Genomic DNA, 16,308 nt, shown 5'->3' with positions numbered 1-16,308 from the left:
ACACACACACACATGTGAGCAATCATGGAGGCACACACACACACACACACACACACACACACACACACACACACATGAGCGGCCATGCAGGCACACACACATTTATTCACAGACACATGAGTTATATAAACTGCAAACATAAAGACTGCAGGGGAGGATATAAAGCAACTCTTTTGTTAAATGTGAGTTTGGTTTATTGCTCTCTTGCTCTCTCGCTCTCTCTTTTAAAAAACAGTAAAACAAAGTGAAACTGATGACACACTTCAGCTTCTAGAAAGTCTGAAAGGAGGTGGACAAAACCCTGCACAGGCTGACCCCAGTAAAGTCCCTGGCTTTACTATCCCCAATCTGTAGTGTCCTTTGTGCACTCTGAGCCCATGTCTTAAACTAGGGTTGCCAAGGATGCCATTCCAGCAAATAGAACCTGGAAAACTAGATATCTATATGCAAAACAATAAGTCATGAATTTTTGCCTTATATCATATTAAAAACTAGCTTTAAATGAATTGTAGGTCTAAAAGTAAAAACTCAAAACAGCAGAACATCTAGAAGAAAACATAAGATGGCCTCCTACTGACATCATATTTGGAAATGATTTTTTAAAATCTTTATTTGTTTAATTAATTTCATGTGTTTGTATGTATGTGGCTGAATGCATATATTTACAGTGCATGCGTACAGGTGACCAAGGAGGCCAGAATAAATCATCAGGTCCTCTGCAAATGGAGTTACAGGTGGTTGTAAGTCACCCAGTGTGGGCACTAGGAACTGAGCCCAAGGCCAGTGGAAAAGCAGCAGGTACTCTTAACTGCCCAGCCATCTCTCCAGCCCCGTGGTAATAATTTCTTGGATATGACACCAAAAGTACACTAAGCAAAAGGAAACTTCTAAAAAAGATAAATCAGACTTCTTCTAAACTGAACCTGTTGGAGCTGAAATGCAGGCCAGTGGTAGAGCACGTATTGAGAATACACAAGGAACCTGGGTTTAATCACCAGCACTAAAAATATGAATACATTAATTAATTTGTTAATAATATTAAATAAATAAATATAAGCATTTGTGTAGCAACACTGTTGTGTTTCAGCCATGGAAAAGGAAAGCACCTGTAGCATCCACAATGTACCTGTGGCCAGGGCAGTGTGAGAGTAGGCTGTGGAGAGAGAAGAAGATGCCCTAGAAGCCATTATGTGAGACACAAATATTATTAAAACTTTCTATGAATTGTGGCTGAGCAAAGCAGGTAGGCAGCATCCCGTGACAAGGGGCCAGATAGAGATCTGTCCCAGAGTTCCAGCAGGCTCTCTGGGCTACAAAGGTCCAGTAGTGAACCAGCTCTGGTCCAAGGACATACTCTCACAGTCTGGTGACAGTGAGCCAGCCTTATCTTCATAGTGCCTTGCTCCACCCTGCTTACTATAGGGACTATAGGGACAAGTGTTTTATAAGTTAGACTACACAGGCAGTGACATTACTAGCTCACCATACCAAAGGATAATGGACTTAGTATACATGCAGGAAGTAGGGTTTTTTTTCTAGATAACACTAGTTTACCCCAATCTCAGTGTTCATAAAAGGAAGTCAGCAGCCCTCCAGATCTCCCTTATTGAAATGTTCTTGTCTCTCTATGTCATCCTTCATTGTTTCCTTGATGGGGGTCTTGGGAAAGGAAGGGGCATTTTTCAGGGACATGATGATGCAGGATGATACACCATTGACTTTGCAATAATATCTTCAAATTACATATCTGCATATCGTGAATTTCTACAGAGCTGTGGATACAGCTCAGCTGGTAGGACAATTGCCTGGCATACAGAAAGCCCTAGACTTAATCCCAGCACTAGGAAGACGGATACAAGAGGACCAGAGTTCACAGTGACACTTGCCTATCTAGTGAGCTATGTTGAACCACGTGGAACCTAGTCAGAGAAGAGAAGGAAAATTCCCACAACTCAATCAAAACAGACACACAGGACAGAGAAGAAGGCCAGCAAAATGGCTCCGAGGGTAAAGACACTTGGCAAAGCCTCATGACCTGAGTTTGATCATTAGAACCCACGCTGGAAGGGGGAATCTGCCCTGAAAATTGTCTTCTGCCCTCTAGGTGTGTGCCATATGTGTGCACGCGTGCACACACACACACACACACACACACACACACACACACACACACACACTGAATAAATACATGTAACTTAAAAGTTTTGTTTTTGTTTTTTCAAGATCTGGTTTCTATGTAGCCCTGGCTGTCTTGGAACTCACTCTGTAGACCAGGGTGGCCTCAAACTCAGAGATCCACCTACCTCTGCCTCCCAACTGCTGGGATTAAAGGTATGTGCCACCATCATCCAGCTAATAAAAAATTTTAAGGAAATATTTACAAGCAAGGGTACATATGGTCAATAGACTCATAAAAAGATGGCCAACATGTCTAACCAAGAGGGAAATGCAAACAGAAACTACAATGAGTTGCCAACATGCCTTAAGGTGATCATCATTTAAAACAAAGGAAAGAAAACATCGTGTTGGTGAAGATGCCTAGACTCTCTTTATTGCATGTGAGCATGGGCAACTAAGCAGGTCCTTATGTAGGTATTCAAATATACACCTAGAGTGAAATGTTACTTGGCTTTTGAAAGGAAGGAAATGATGACACACTGAGTCTTTTTTTTTTTAAAGATTTATTTATTTATTATGTATACAGTGTTCTGCCTGCATGTAACACCTACGGGCCCAAAGAGGGCACAAGATCTCATTGTAGATGGTCGTGAGCCATCATGTGGTTTCTGGGAACTGAACATAGGACCTTTAGAAGAGCTGGCAGTGCTCTTAACCTCTGAGCCATCTCTCCAGCCTGAGTCTTTTTGCTTTTCTGTTTGTTTGTTGGGGGGGGTTGGGATTGGAGGGGGAAGATGGTTTTGTTTTGCTTTGGTTTGGTCTTGTTGTTGTCATTGTTGGTTTGGTTTGGTTTTGGTTTTTTCCAGAAAGGGTTTCTTGTGTAGCCTTGGCTATTCTGGAACTCAAGACCAGGCTGGCCTTGAATTTTTAAAGACTGGCCTGCCTCTGCCTCCCAAGTGCTAGGATTAAAGACGTGTGCCACCACCGCCCAGTGACATACTGGTTCTTGAAGACATTAGACCAAATGAAACAAATCACTTAGAAAAGGACAAATATAAGGTGCTTAGAAAGATCAGATCCATACGAACTAGTAATAGAGCGTTGGTTGCCAGGGGCTGGAAAGGAAGGAAATGAAGTCATTGTTTGTGTTTGTTTGGGTTTTCTTTTGAGACAGGGCTTCACTAACACAGCCCAAGAACTCACTATGAGGCTCAGACTGTTTTCCTGCCTGGACTCTGCAGTACTGTAATTACAGGGGACAGCTACCATGTCAAGTGGAAGTCACTATTTAATGAGTTTAGAATACCATCTTGGGAAGATGAAAAAGTTCTGGGAACTGAATGGTGGTAAATATGCTTAATGCCACTAAACTGTAGGCTTGGCACAGTAAGTGAAAATGTACATCATGTGTATTTATATGATGTATATTTTACTGCAATTGAAAAACAACTTCAGTGTAGTTGAGATAGGGTCTTGCTATGTAGACCGGACTGTTCATATACATTCAACATTTTTCGGGGGAGGGCAGCAGGCTTGGGTTATTTTGGTTCTTCAAGATAGGGTTTATCTGTGTAGGCTTGGCTGTCCTGGAACTAGCTCTGTAAACCAGGCTGACCTGCCTCTGCCTGCCTGGGATTAAAGGTGTGCGCCACCACACCTGGCTATATGTTCTACTTTTTTTTTTTTTTTTTTTTTTTTTTTTTGGTTTTTCAAGACAGGGTTTCTCTGTGTAGCCTTGGCTGTCTTAGACTCACTTTGTAGACCAGGAGGGCCTCCAACTCACAGCTATGTGCCTGTCTCTGCCTCCCAAGTGCTGGGATTAAAGGCTCTGCGCCCGCACACCCAGCCTTACGTTCTACTCTTGACTCAGCCTCTTGAGTGCTCCATTGTGAAGGCGTGGTGTGTGTGTGTGTGTGTGTGTGTGTGTGTGTGTGTGTGTGTGTGTGTGTAACAAGACTGACCTGGTGCATTCTGGATATGCATGGGAATGTGGCATCTTCTATATAATGTGCAGAACACACGGGAACCAAGCTAATTCTCTTTCCTTTCCCAAAGCTTCTAGCTTATCGACTATACTTCATTTAAATGCAGGAGTTACTCGATTAGACAGGAAAATTGTGCAGCCACTTACATTTGATGATCATTTTTGTTCAAAACAAATATGGATTTCCACTATTACTGCTAAAAGCTGTACACACACACACACACACACACACACCCCACATACTCAAAAACCTAAAAAAGTAGGACAGAGAGGAAAGAAGGCTGCAAAAGCTCAGGGGGTGGCAGTGCTTCCGCGCAGCTGTCAGGGCTTTACCCGGTAGGATCTGGTTAGCTTTCAGAGCTGGCCACGCGCCACCTGGGGTTTATTACTAAGGTTTGAGTTGTAGATACATAAAAGGCTGCATCCCGAAGATTGCTTCGCTTCTGAGATTCCAGATCTGAGCTACGTGGAGCAGTTGTGTCTTCAAACCTACTTAGCGTCTCGGGCTGCGGAGTGTCCTGGTCCCACCGCAGCAACCGCGGAGCGCACCTCCTTGGCGTGCTCCAGACCCCTCTCTGTCCCGCTTTCGTCTTCCTTTCTGCCATACTCTTTTTTTTTTTTTCTTGGCGACGACAGCGCAACACAAGCCGTACGCTCTTCTAGAGAAATCGGTGCCCTGGAGAGGTGAGGATCAGCGAGGCAGCCCCCGAAGCTGCCACCGCCTCCAGGGACTGTGGCACCCAGGCTCTCTTTGGTGCTCGCCCACCGCGCGAACAACCTCCTCTCTGTTCCCTGCTAGCTGCGTTTGCCAGGCCAACCGTTCCCGGTGCCTGGGGTTCCAGGGTCGGATCGGGTGACTCTGGGAGTGCGCCTGCAGGCGGGAGGGCCCGAGGCTGGAGGAGGCGGGTCTGGTCCCGCCCTACCCTACCCCGCCCGGCAGCCTAGAGCAGGCCCCGGTGGCCCGTGCTATCCGGGCTCAGGGCCAGTCCACCGTCTCAACGCGCTCAAGCCAGCCATGCGTCCCGCGTCCGCTCTGGCGCCCAAGTGGCTGCTTCTCGCCCTGAGCGCGCTGCTGCCACTGTGGCCCACAGCCAGAGCCTGGGAGCTCACAATCCTGCACACCAACGACGTACACAGCCGGCTGGAACAGACCAGCGATGACTCTACCAAGTGCCTCAACGCGAGCTTGTGTGTCGGCGGCGTGGCGCGGCTTTTCACCAAGGTGCAGCAGATCCGGCAGGAGGAACCCAATGTGCTTCTGCTCGATGCCGGCGACCAGTACCAGGGCACCATTTGGTTCACCGTTTACAAAGGCCTTGAAGTGGCACACTTCATGAACACCCTGCGCTACGATGCCATGGTAAGGAGAAGGCTCCCAGGGTAGGAGCCACAGACCCAGAGGGAGAGGCTGGAGAACTCGCTAGTGGCCTGGCACAGATAGCTCTCAGAGATGTGCAGGTGGAACTCAAACCAGTGTGCAACGTGGGTGCAGACGGGAATCCCTTAGATTAACGTCCTAAATTGATGGTATTGGAGCCCCACTGTGAACTGGGAGCGTTAGGAGAAGGATCCTACCGCCACAGCAGGTAGCTAGGGTACGTAAAGCAAAGCAATGGATTTTATCAAGGGCTAGAGACAATCTCAGTCTGCTCCGTCTCCCATCTGCCCGGTCTTTCAAAGAATGCCTCATCCCTATTATACTGAAAGGAAATCCGGTCAAAATTTATTCAGGTCACTAGGCACCAAGCAGGGAGACATCGGATTGGCTCTCAAGTCTAAGCACAACAACAACCGCCCCCCCCCCCTTAGGTAGAGTTCCAGGACAGCTACTTTTCTGTGACCTTATGCTAATTATTTGTTAGGCCTCAGTGGCCAAATCTTCTATAAAACGGGAAGAATATTTACCCAAAAAGCACTGTGTGCACATAATGTAATCTCTGGAACTGATAGTTCTTGCTGCTCCCAGGCACTGCCTGCACAGGTTTCAGGAAAAAGAAATGTCAGAAAGAACCCAAATTCGGCAAAGCTGGGACCTCAAGGGTTCACTAAAACCTGCTTGACTGTAGAGACTCTGAAGGAGCCGAGCTCCAGAGATAAGGGAGCCACGGACGCAGCTGGGTTTTTGCAGCGCTTGCTTACTGTTCCAGTGGCCCTGGACTTGATCCCTAGCATTTCACAAACTAGGCTTGTGGGGCAGACTTGGAGGAGGATCAACAGTTCGAGGTCATCTTTGGCTAGAGGCCAGCCTAGGGAACGGGAGATCTTATCTTAAAATAAATAAATATATAAATAAAATAAATGTTTAAAAAGGAAAGGGAGATCTTATCTTTAAAAAAAAAAAAAAAAGACTAAGCGTTGGGGATTTAGCTCCACTGAGCTAAATCCCCAAGGCGCTGGGTTTGGTCCTCAGCTCTGGGAAAAAAAAAGAAAAGAAAAGAAAGGAGAGAGACAGAGACAGATCCTAAAATGTGACTTCGAGTACTCTCTTGGAGATGATGCATCTCTTGTTGAGAGGGAGCAAAGAATAATCAAATAAAACACAACTGCGATGTTAAAAAAAAAAAAAAAAAAAGAATTGAGAGCCACCACTCATATTCAACCTAGTGTGGAGCCCAGAGTAAAAGATTCTGCCCGGTTGGAGGGAAAAAAATTGAGACTACAACAACAACAAAACGTAAGAGCTTTGCAAGAGAAAGAACAGGGCCAGGACGGGTTCCGAGAGCCCAGTGAAAGCAGAGGGTGTGGAAGGGAGGCGCGGACTAGCCGCGGTGCGGGGACCAGCTTAGAGGTCAGAGAAGGAGAGGTCATCCGGTACTGAAAGTTGGCTTAGAGACTCTCACAGCACAGGCGGTTCTAAGAGTCCTTAAGCCTCCTTGAGCCACCGCCTCAGCAGCTGGTTACCAAAAGAAGAATCGCGCCTCTCCAGAACTCTGCCTGTCTCTCAGCCTTCTTTTTCCACAGCAAGACTTTCTTGAAGCTTTGCAAGCGGTAACGGCAATACAAACACTTACATAAATGGATTGCTAACTAGCTCGCGTCTCTACTTCCTCCCAGAAGGGTAAACACTGCATGCGCTTGTTTTGACTTCATATATAAACCACAGCTTTACAGCATTTTCTTTTTTCTAGCCCTCTTTTCTTCTCGGTTGTGTAAATATTCCTTAACAGGAATATGTCCCTCTCTCTAAGGCAGAATGAGCCCGCTGTGCTACAAGTTGGAGCTCATCATTCTTGAGTGTTTTGAATGCTTTTTTGTGGGATGGAACTGCTTTCTTACAAAGCCCCATCAAAGTAATTGGAGTGGGGCCTGCGGAAGAGTAAACTACATTGGCCGGTGTCAGAGTGGGAGGAGAGGGAATGACGAAGTCCATAGCTACACTTTCCCCAGCAGTCGTCAGAACTTCTCCGTGGGGTGAGCTCTGGGTGGTTTAATACACATGACTTGACCTGCGAGAGCCATAGTAGCTTGCATAGCACTGCAGCAGTCATCCTGTCTCACAGCCGGTTTGTGCTGTCGCGTTGCTTATATTATACTAAGCCTTGGGAGTTTATTGCTTCTGTTATAAGATCCCCCTATCTCAGCTGCCTGTGTTGATTCTGGGATGCTGGAGATCCAGATCAAAGTGAACAACTGTAGAAGGAGTGTCTCCAGTTCCCTGTAAGTGGAATCCAGTTTAGCGCCGGAAATTAAAGTAGGAGCATCCCAGATAGTCGGTACTCTCTAGACCTGCCACATTCCTAAGAGATGCTCTGTTGGCCTTGCAGGACCAGGATGGGTCTGAAGACCCCTTGGGCCCTGCTGCTGGGCAGAAACTGGGAGAAGATGACAGAAACATCCAGGTGGTGTAGCTGTCTGTCCTAGTGGAGGGACTGGTGTCCCCTGAGGTGTGAGAGGGATGACACACCAACCTATTGCGAAAAATAGCCCAGAGGTTAGGAAAGCACAGCACTTTTTTTCCCCTTTAGAAGCTAGGAGACAGGAAGACAGGAAAAGTTCATGAGGAGTCTGAGTTGTTGGGGGTTCAAACATAAGAGCCCATGGGAGCATTCTTATTTAAACTGCCACACTAACCCTGGTTTGTTTGTTTTTTTATGATTTTCCTGCCTCGCTCTATATCTGCAGTGCTCCTGTGTATCATGGTGCACCGTGACCTCTTCACACATCAACCAGTCTCTGGTAGATTCGAACGTGGGCTCTAACAAACCCCTGCCTCACAGATTCGGCTGTTCCAGATAGCTTCAGCAGGTTTCACTGTGAGGACTTTCAAACTCAGGTGCAAAGTTGGTGGTCACAATGTGTGTGCTTGGTTCTTCCTTTGACAAAGGATTGCCAGCTGTGCCTTCCCGAGGGCTTAGTACCCACTACTTTGTTCCTCAGCCAACACCCAGCAGAGGATTAATCTCTGTGTCATTACCCCTTCTTTAAAAAAAAAAAAGATATTGTGTGAAGTGTGTGTGTGTGTGTGTGTGTGTGTGTGTGTGTGTGTTGGTGCCTGGGAAGGCTAGATCCCCTGGAGATGGAGTTGCTGAAAGTTGTCAGCCATCTGATGTGGATGCCAGGCACCAAATTCCTGTCTGTACTCTGCAAGCACAGCGAGTGCTCTTAACCATTGACCCATCTCCTCAGCGCCCATCTTGGCCTGTTGTTATCTCTCTTTTGTTCATTTGTTTGTTTTTTAATAATTAGGCAGTCTCAGCATCTTTTGATGAGATTTTGGATCTTTTGGGTTTCCTCTTCTCTGTTGTCATGTTTGCATATTTTTTTTCCCTTTCTTTTTCATTGGATTTGCCTCATTTTGAAGCACTCTAGCTATTGATCTATGGTCAATTTTAGACAACAATTTGATGATGCTACGTTGCCGGTCAACATTGTTCAACTCTGTACCTCTTAGACCAGAATCCTTTATTTAGCATATTCAAGTAATCAGAAAACTCATGCTTGTCTGTTTTAGCCAGTGTTGTGTATTTGAAAGCTTATGTAGCAGTGCTACTTTAAAGCTCAAATCGCCAAGACTCTCCCTGGAAAAGCAAGTGCCGCTATCTCTCTGCCTTCTAGGGCCTGTGGAAACTGACTGTCACTTCCTTCCGCAGCCAACAGTTTATTGAGGGGGTTGAAGGTGCTTATCCCTGAGTCTCATCTCTAAAAACAGGAAGTCCTGAGGAATGGTTTGCTGCTGTGAGATGCTTTTCTGTTCAGAGAAGAGCACAGGTGTGTGGAAGCCTGGACCAAAATGAAACTGAAACAAGACTCAAAATGGAGATTCACAGACCTCAGAGAAGTTTAAGCTCCCTTGACCTGGGGATCTAGGCGGCCTCTAAGTAGAAGGCAGACTGTTTTCCCCTGGTCCTTAGACAAAAAGAGTTTCCAAAGCGGCAGGAAATGCCTTTTGTTATTCATAGTGATCCCTTGAATAATAGCTGAGTCTACTAGTTTAAGCTAATGAGGTTGCTTTGATTTGGGGCTGTGGATAGCCTCAGGGTGGAGCCCAGGGCTGAGAGGGGCCTACTGCTTAGATTAGAGGGTTAGAGTTGGAATTTCTAACCTCATCCACCCACCTGATGAGTTTGAGATTGCTGCGCACAGGGAGATGCCTAACAGGGCACAGGGGCTCTGTTTGTCTCCTGTGCTGTGCCTTGCCCCGGACATTCCTTCCACTTGACTACTCCTAGTGTATCCTTCACAATAATCCAATAATAATAACTTTTGAGGCTCCGTGAATTCCTTTAGGTAGTCATCAAATGTGTGGATGGGGTCATGGGAACCTCCGATTTGTAACGGGTCTGTTAGAAGTAGAAGGTGGCCCAGGCCTCTAGACCAGGTGCCAAGATGGGCATATGCAGTTTTGTGTGATGGGGTCCTGAAGCAGGCCAAACAGCAATCTGGGTGGGGGTGCAGTAAATTGTGGGAAATGACACTAAGTCAAAGTAGACAGTGTCAGGATTGAATTGGTGGACACCTAGTCAGTGTTTACAGAAAACTAGAGAACGGGTTGATGCCAAAACAACAAAAAGCAAATTAAGTGCTTGACACATAAACCTGATAATCTGAGTTTGATTCCCCCTAAACTTGGGGAAGGAAGAGGAGGAGGAGAAGGAAAAAGCTTCATGTGGTGGTGGTCATCTGGAATCGCAGCACTCCTACAAGAAGATAGGATATAGAGCCCTGAAAAATGTCCTAAAAGCTCACAGATGGGCTAGCCTGGAACACATCACATAGCCTCAAGGTAGAGTACTGACTTCTAGAATTTGTCTTCTGACCTACACATACTCACAACAGTCATGTGCCTACACACACACACACTCGTACACATACACACACACACGCAAACACACAACTATAATAATGATAATAAATCAAATTTAAAAAAAAACCCATAGCTACTTAGAGAAATCATTTGGGAAAGATGAACAGAAGTGTCTGAGAAATGTAAGAAGCAGGAACGGAATCTGGCCAGGCAGCAGTCTGGGGATGCAGTAAAGACTCAACTGTGATTTAAAAAAAAAAAAAAATACCGCGACCAGAAGCAATATTAAGAAGAGTGAATTTGCCTGGGCTTTCAATTGCAGAGGGAACATCCGTAATGGTGGGGGAGGCATGTCATCAGGCAGTTAGGAACGGAAGATGAGTGATCACACAAAACAGAGAGAGAGAGAGAGCACGCACTAAAGTGAGGGGACGGCTATAAAATCCTCGAAGCCTGCCCCTAGTGAGGGCTCCATGTCTTAAATGTTCAGTCCTACGACAGTCCCAAACAGCACCACAAACTAGGGGCCAAGTGTCCAAATATGTGAATTTAGGAAGGATGATGGTTTTCGTTGAAACCGCCCCTGGGGACCTTGGGAGTGACACTGACTGAATGTGTTTGCCTTGCACATCTGTTTGTTTGGCACGTGTGTGCCAGGTCCCTGTAGATAGAGGTCAGAAGAGGTATCACATCCCCTGGAACAGTAGTTACAGGTGTCCATGAGCCACTGTGTGGGTGCTGGGAATGGAACTAGGGTACTCTACAAGAGCAGCCGGTGCTCTTAACCGATAAGCCCTCTCTCCAGCCCCTCACCAGGTTACTTAATGTCATGAAACCTCCATAGCTACCCGTGGAGCCTATGTTATTCCCCCCACAGGCACATGAATGTAGAAGAGCTGATGGTGACAAGTGTTTGGCAGTGCTACCCCAGGGAGAGGGGCCTTGGCTCATATGCTGTGTGGACGGCTCAGAAGAGGGTCTTGCCTTGTCTTGCTTCTGTTGCTGTGACAGAAGACCATGACCAACCCCCCCCCCCACACACACACACACACACACACGCTCAGGAAAGAAAGGGTTTATTTCTTCTTACATTTCCAGGTAACAGTCCATCCCTGAGGGGAGTCAAAGCAGGAACTCAGGTAGGTAGGGCAGGCACCTGGAGGCGAGAACTGATGCAGAGGCCGTGGTGTAGGGCTACTTGCTGGCTTGCTAGTCCTGGCTTGCTCAGACTTAGCTACAGGCACTCTGAATGGAGGTATTTTCTCAACTGAGGTTTCTCTTCCCAGATAACTTGAGCTTCTATCAAGTTGACCATGCACAAACAAGCCGAACCAAAAACCATCCAAGCAAGACAGGCTTAAAGCAAAGTTTGCTTAGTGACCCTTATTCCTCATTCACAGATCTCACAGATACTTGGGAATGAGGCAACCATTTCCTGGGGAAGAGATAGCTGGAGGAGGGGGTACTCTTCCCAGGTACCTCCTTTCAGGCACTGTCTTCAGGTGAAAAGGTGTCGTCTTTTCTTTATGTCTGTCCTTTCAGGAGGGCTCGAGCCTGAGGCATCAAGAGCAGTTAGTGGGTAGCCTTTAACACCACCACACAGGACCATTGCTTCTTCTATTTAAGCTCCTCCTTGTGCTCTTGATACTATTATAAATACCCGAGGGGCTGGAGAGATGGCTCAGTGTTTAAGAGCACTGCTTGTTCTTTCTTCCAAAGGTCCTGAGTTCAAGTCCCAGCAACCACATGGTAGCTCACAACCATCTATAATGAGATCTGGTGTCCTCTTCTGGCATGCAGGGGTACATGCAGTCAAAACACTGTATACATAATAAATAAATAAGTATTTTTAAAAAAATACCTGAGGAAAGAGGAAACATTGTAACTCAAGTTTCTGGCCTCTGGGATGAGCCTCACGATGAGGCTGTTCTGCTCTTCATGCTGGTTGGGATCACTACAGGGTCCTGAAGCAATGCTAGACCTCACATGGGGGAAGGGACTCCTGTAAGACACACAGCCAAGGTGATTTTTATAACAGAGCCACTCTGGGGATAACCCAGCAATTTATTCATCCATTAAGCTACGTGAAAATTAATCCATTCATCATCCAACACCTCCTTCCTACTTCTTTTGGTTTTGGTTTTGGTTTCAAGACAGGGTTTCTCGCTCAATGTAGCCCTGGCTGTCCTGGAATTTGCGCTATAGACCAGGCTGGCCTCCCTCCCGAGTGCTGGGATTAAAGGGGTGTGCCGCCATGCCCAGTTTCATGTACCTACTTCTTGATACCTCACCATGGGGATAAAATTTAAACATGAGTTTTGGTGGCAACAGTCAAGCCACAGACACCCTTGACTGTGGAAGCCTGCTATTTATTTCAAGCCCTAAGCGGAGATGTTGTGCACACGCGGCAAGCACCAGGCACTAAGCCACAGCTTCAACACACATCCAGGTTTTACGTCTCTGCTCTTCCACTTGTCAGCTGTGTAAGTATAAAGTAGGTTTAGAGAGGGTGGTCTCCCGAATGTGATGAGTGTGATGTCTCAGCACCTAAGCTCCTGCCCAGCCCCCTCTGTCAGTTTCTGATCTGCCAATGTAACTCACATTGTCTTTGAACTTAATTTTACACTCAAGGGTAAGTTGGTTCGGTGACTCTTACTCCTCCCTCATAGATCTCATAGATACCTGAGATGAGGCAACCATTTCCTGGTGGAGAGATAGTTTGAGCCTCCTCCCCGGTACTTCCTTTTAGCCACTGTCTTCAAGTGAAAAGATGTCCGTGGTGCTCTGAGGAGAGCTATTCCCCTAGTAGCAGAAATGATGTGCTGCAGAACAGGAGAGGCAGCAGCCCACTTCCAGAATGTTGCTTTGAAGTTATTTACTCAGTCCACAGATCTTCGTGGAGTGCCACTGAGTGCCAGCTGTGTGCCAAGTACTGAGGCTGGCATACAGGATCTAGGGTAGAACTTGGTGCTTAGAATATATTCCAGTGGGCCCTGCCCTTCCAGGCTCCTTTTAGCCACAGAGCAGGACTGGTTTAGAGCTACTAAGGAAAGCCAACAAGATGGCTCAGCTGGTAAGAATGCTTTCCAGAAAAAAAAAAAAGCCTAAAAGTCCAAGTACAAGCCCCAGGAAGATAAAAAGAACTGACTCCACACAGTTGTCCTCTGATCTCCATTCATGTGCCCATACACACATAAAGATGAGAGAGAGAGAGAGAGAGAGAGAGAGAGAGAGAGAGAGAGAGAGAGAGAGAACACGTTTATGTTCAAGCACTTACTAGGCTTCTCTTATTAAGGACACTCTGAGAATGTTTGGCAGGAATGCAAATTAGCAATGTTAGTTTAAGAAACAGTGTGATCCCTCCCCAAGCTAAGAGCCAAACCCAGATAAGGTTTGTTTTAAGAAAAGATAAGAGTGGCCCTGCAAGATGGCTCAGTGGGTAGGGGTGCTTGCCCCCCAAGTCTAGCGAATCGTTTGACTTTGGTGCGTGGAAGACAAGTGGTGGAAGGAGAGAACGGACTCTCACAGATTACCCTGGGTCTCTCACAGGCATGCCCTCATGCGCATCACAAACACAATGAATTAAAGATATTTGCTTTGTTTGCTTGAAGCAGAGTCTCTCTGTGTAGCCCTGGCTGGCCTGGAACTCCTCACTTACTATACCAAGCTGGCCCTGAATCCACAGAGATCTACTTGCCCTCTGCCTCCGGAATCCCAGGATTAAAGGCTTACACCATCACAACCAGTTACAATTTTAGCTAATTATTGCTTAGAGCCCAGACTGTGGAAGTTGTAGTAGGGACGTTCTTGATTTAGAGATTTGATTCTCAAGCCTCAGGCATGAAGGGACCTCAGCCGTGGAGGCTGTGGCCACAGACTCTACTTTCTTGTCATCTGAGTTGCAGGCTAGACGGGACTGGGTGACACTGGCTCTGGCTGGCCGGAGGAGGAAGCAGAGGTAGCCCCTGCCCTCATCTTGCCTTGCCTTGGCATTTACATTTAGTAACCGGGAATTGACAAGGAACTCCTCACACACCACTTTGGCGCCCTGCTGTACTCCACCCACGAATACAGCTGAGCGCAGTTTGTGTCCCTTTAGCGTTTCTTTTCTTTAGCCCCATAAGTAGATTTTAAAATCCCTATGTGATCTGGAGAAACGGCACTAAGGGTACTTGTTGCACTCGCAGAGGACCCTGGCTCTGTTCTCAGCACCCCCACGGTGGCTCACAGACACCTCTAACTCCAGTTCCAGGGGATCAAACGCTGGTTCTCAACACATGTGTGATGGGTGTTCACACGTGAAAGCAAAGCACTCATATGCATAAAATTAAATTAATTAATTACTTATAATTAATGTATGTAACTTAATGTAATAAATCATGTAACTAATGTGATATGATTAATTACCATTTCTCTAGGTGCCTCTTTTCCCTCATATAAGTAATTGCTTCTATATATAATATGCACATTAGTTGGTGTTTTCTGTCTCCAGAGAGATAAACCTGCCTGGACACAATTACTAGATCAGTTAATTCTAAACATCACTGTACCATGCATATTTTGCCTGTGTAAAGAGTCTGTACAATTTTAGATTATACAGACAGTGTGAAATGCTGTTTGTCTGTATTCTTCCTTCCTTCCTTCCTTCCTTCCTTCCTTCCTTCTTCCTTTTTGAACTGTTAATCTTGATTCTTTCGAATCTTTTATTTTTTATTTATTCTTCTCTCATATATTACATCTCAACTGCAGTTTCCCTCCCCTCCTTCCCCCCACCCCCCCCCAGTCTCTTTGCTCTATCTCCCCTTTCCCCCTATAACCAGTCTGGCTGGTCAGTTATTGGGGGGCCGAGGGGGGTCGCAACCTGTGGATAAAGAAATGGGCGAGAGAGACGCAGGGCTCAAGGAAACAGTAGCTTGTCAAGAGCCGTTTATTGAGGGTAAGGGCAGGCTTTTTAAAACCTGCTTTACGGAGGGCAGGGGTAAGCAAGGAGAGTAATGGAAAAGTACAAAATCTTCTGGGGTTGAGCCCCGGGAACATCTGCAGGGAGAGGGGTTTTCCTAGGTGGGGCAAAGCAGGATGTCTCTGTGGTTATCTCAGGATCGGATCGCTCTCTTCTCAGGGCTAAGCCGGATGCCTTGCATGCCTAATGAGTGGCCAAGCAGGATGTTTGCTGCAGATGCTGAATGGGTGGGGGTCGGCCACAGGCCATTTGGTCCCTGGCATCTCACCCTTTTTTGTTTATTTTGGCCTGAGGGAGACCTTACAGCCCAGCGAATGACCTTTAGGAGGTCACCAGTCATTGTTACAGGATGGCGGTATATTTGAGAATCACTAATGTCCAAGTGTTTCAGGACAACAGTTATTCTGGACCAGCCAAATTCCCAAGGAAAGGGGGCCTCGCGATGGCCTGAGCCTGCTAGAGGATCGATGCTCAATCTTACCATGCCTATGGTCTGTCCTCCCACCAAGGACCGACCGACGTCTGATAACCGAGACTTATTCGATCGCTCCATCTCTGACTTACCAGGCACTATCGCGGGTCAGGTCAAGGTGGGCTCAGGCCAAAAGATATGGGGGAGGGCTTGCACAGGTTTACCAAAGGCGCCGAGGGCACAACCAGCGTTCTGCATCCTCGGGAACTGTAAAGGCCGCCCATAGGTAACCAACTGAGGCGTAGGTGATATCTCCTGGATGGTAATAGAAGTCTCATTTGGGTCCTCAGTCTCCAGGCGGTGGTAGTGAACCTGGATATTCTTGGTGGCAGCTTCAACCTGACTTTTAACGAACCCTGTAAGACGGTTGAAAGCCCATGGGCCAAAGGATAATAGAAGGAGAACACCAACGAAGGGCCCGAGCAGGGTAGGGAGAAGAGTAGTAAGCCAGGGGGAGGCAGGGTTAGGGTTAGGGAAATTCCCCCCTCCAGAAAATTTAAAAATGAGTCGGGGTCATGAACAGTAAAACG

The 16,308-nt window shown here is 46.7% G+C and overlaps 1 protein-coding gene across 1 annotated transcript in view; it reads left to right on the top strand.

Moving 5' to 3' along the window:
- The first annotated feature begins 4,501 nt into the window (after positions 1 to 4,501).
- Positions 4,502 to 16,308, top strand: part of NT5E (5'-nucleotidase ecto) — a 50,793-nt gene continuing 38,986 nt past the window's right edge. The window contains exon 1 of the mRNA XM_084753450.1: positions 4,502 to 5,462. Coding sequence (XP_084609576.1) covers positions 5,118 to 5,462 — 345 coding nt within the window. The 5' untranslated portion in view covers positions 4,502 to 5,117. The remainder of the gene's footprint in view (positions 5,463 to 16,308) is intronic.

This window comes from Acomys minous (assembly GCF_964271855.1).
Source record: "Acomys minous genome assembly, chromosome: 13".
Lineage (NCBI taxonomy): Eukaryota > Metazoa > Chordata > Mammalia > Rodentia > Muridae > Acomys > Acomys minous.
Note: the sequence above shows the minus strand (reverse complement) of the source record. Positions and strands in the feature narration are given on the sequence as shown.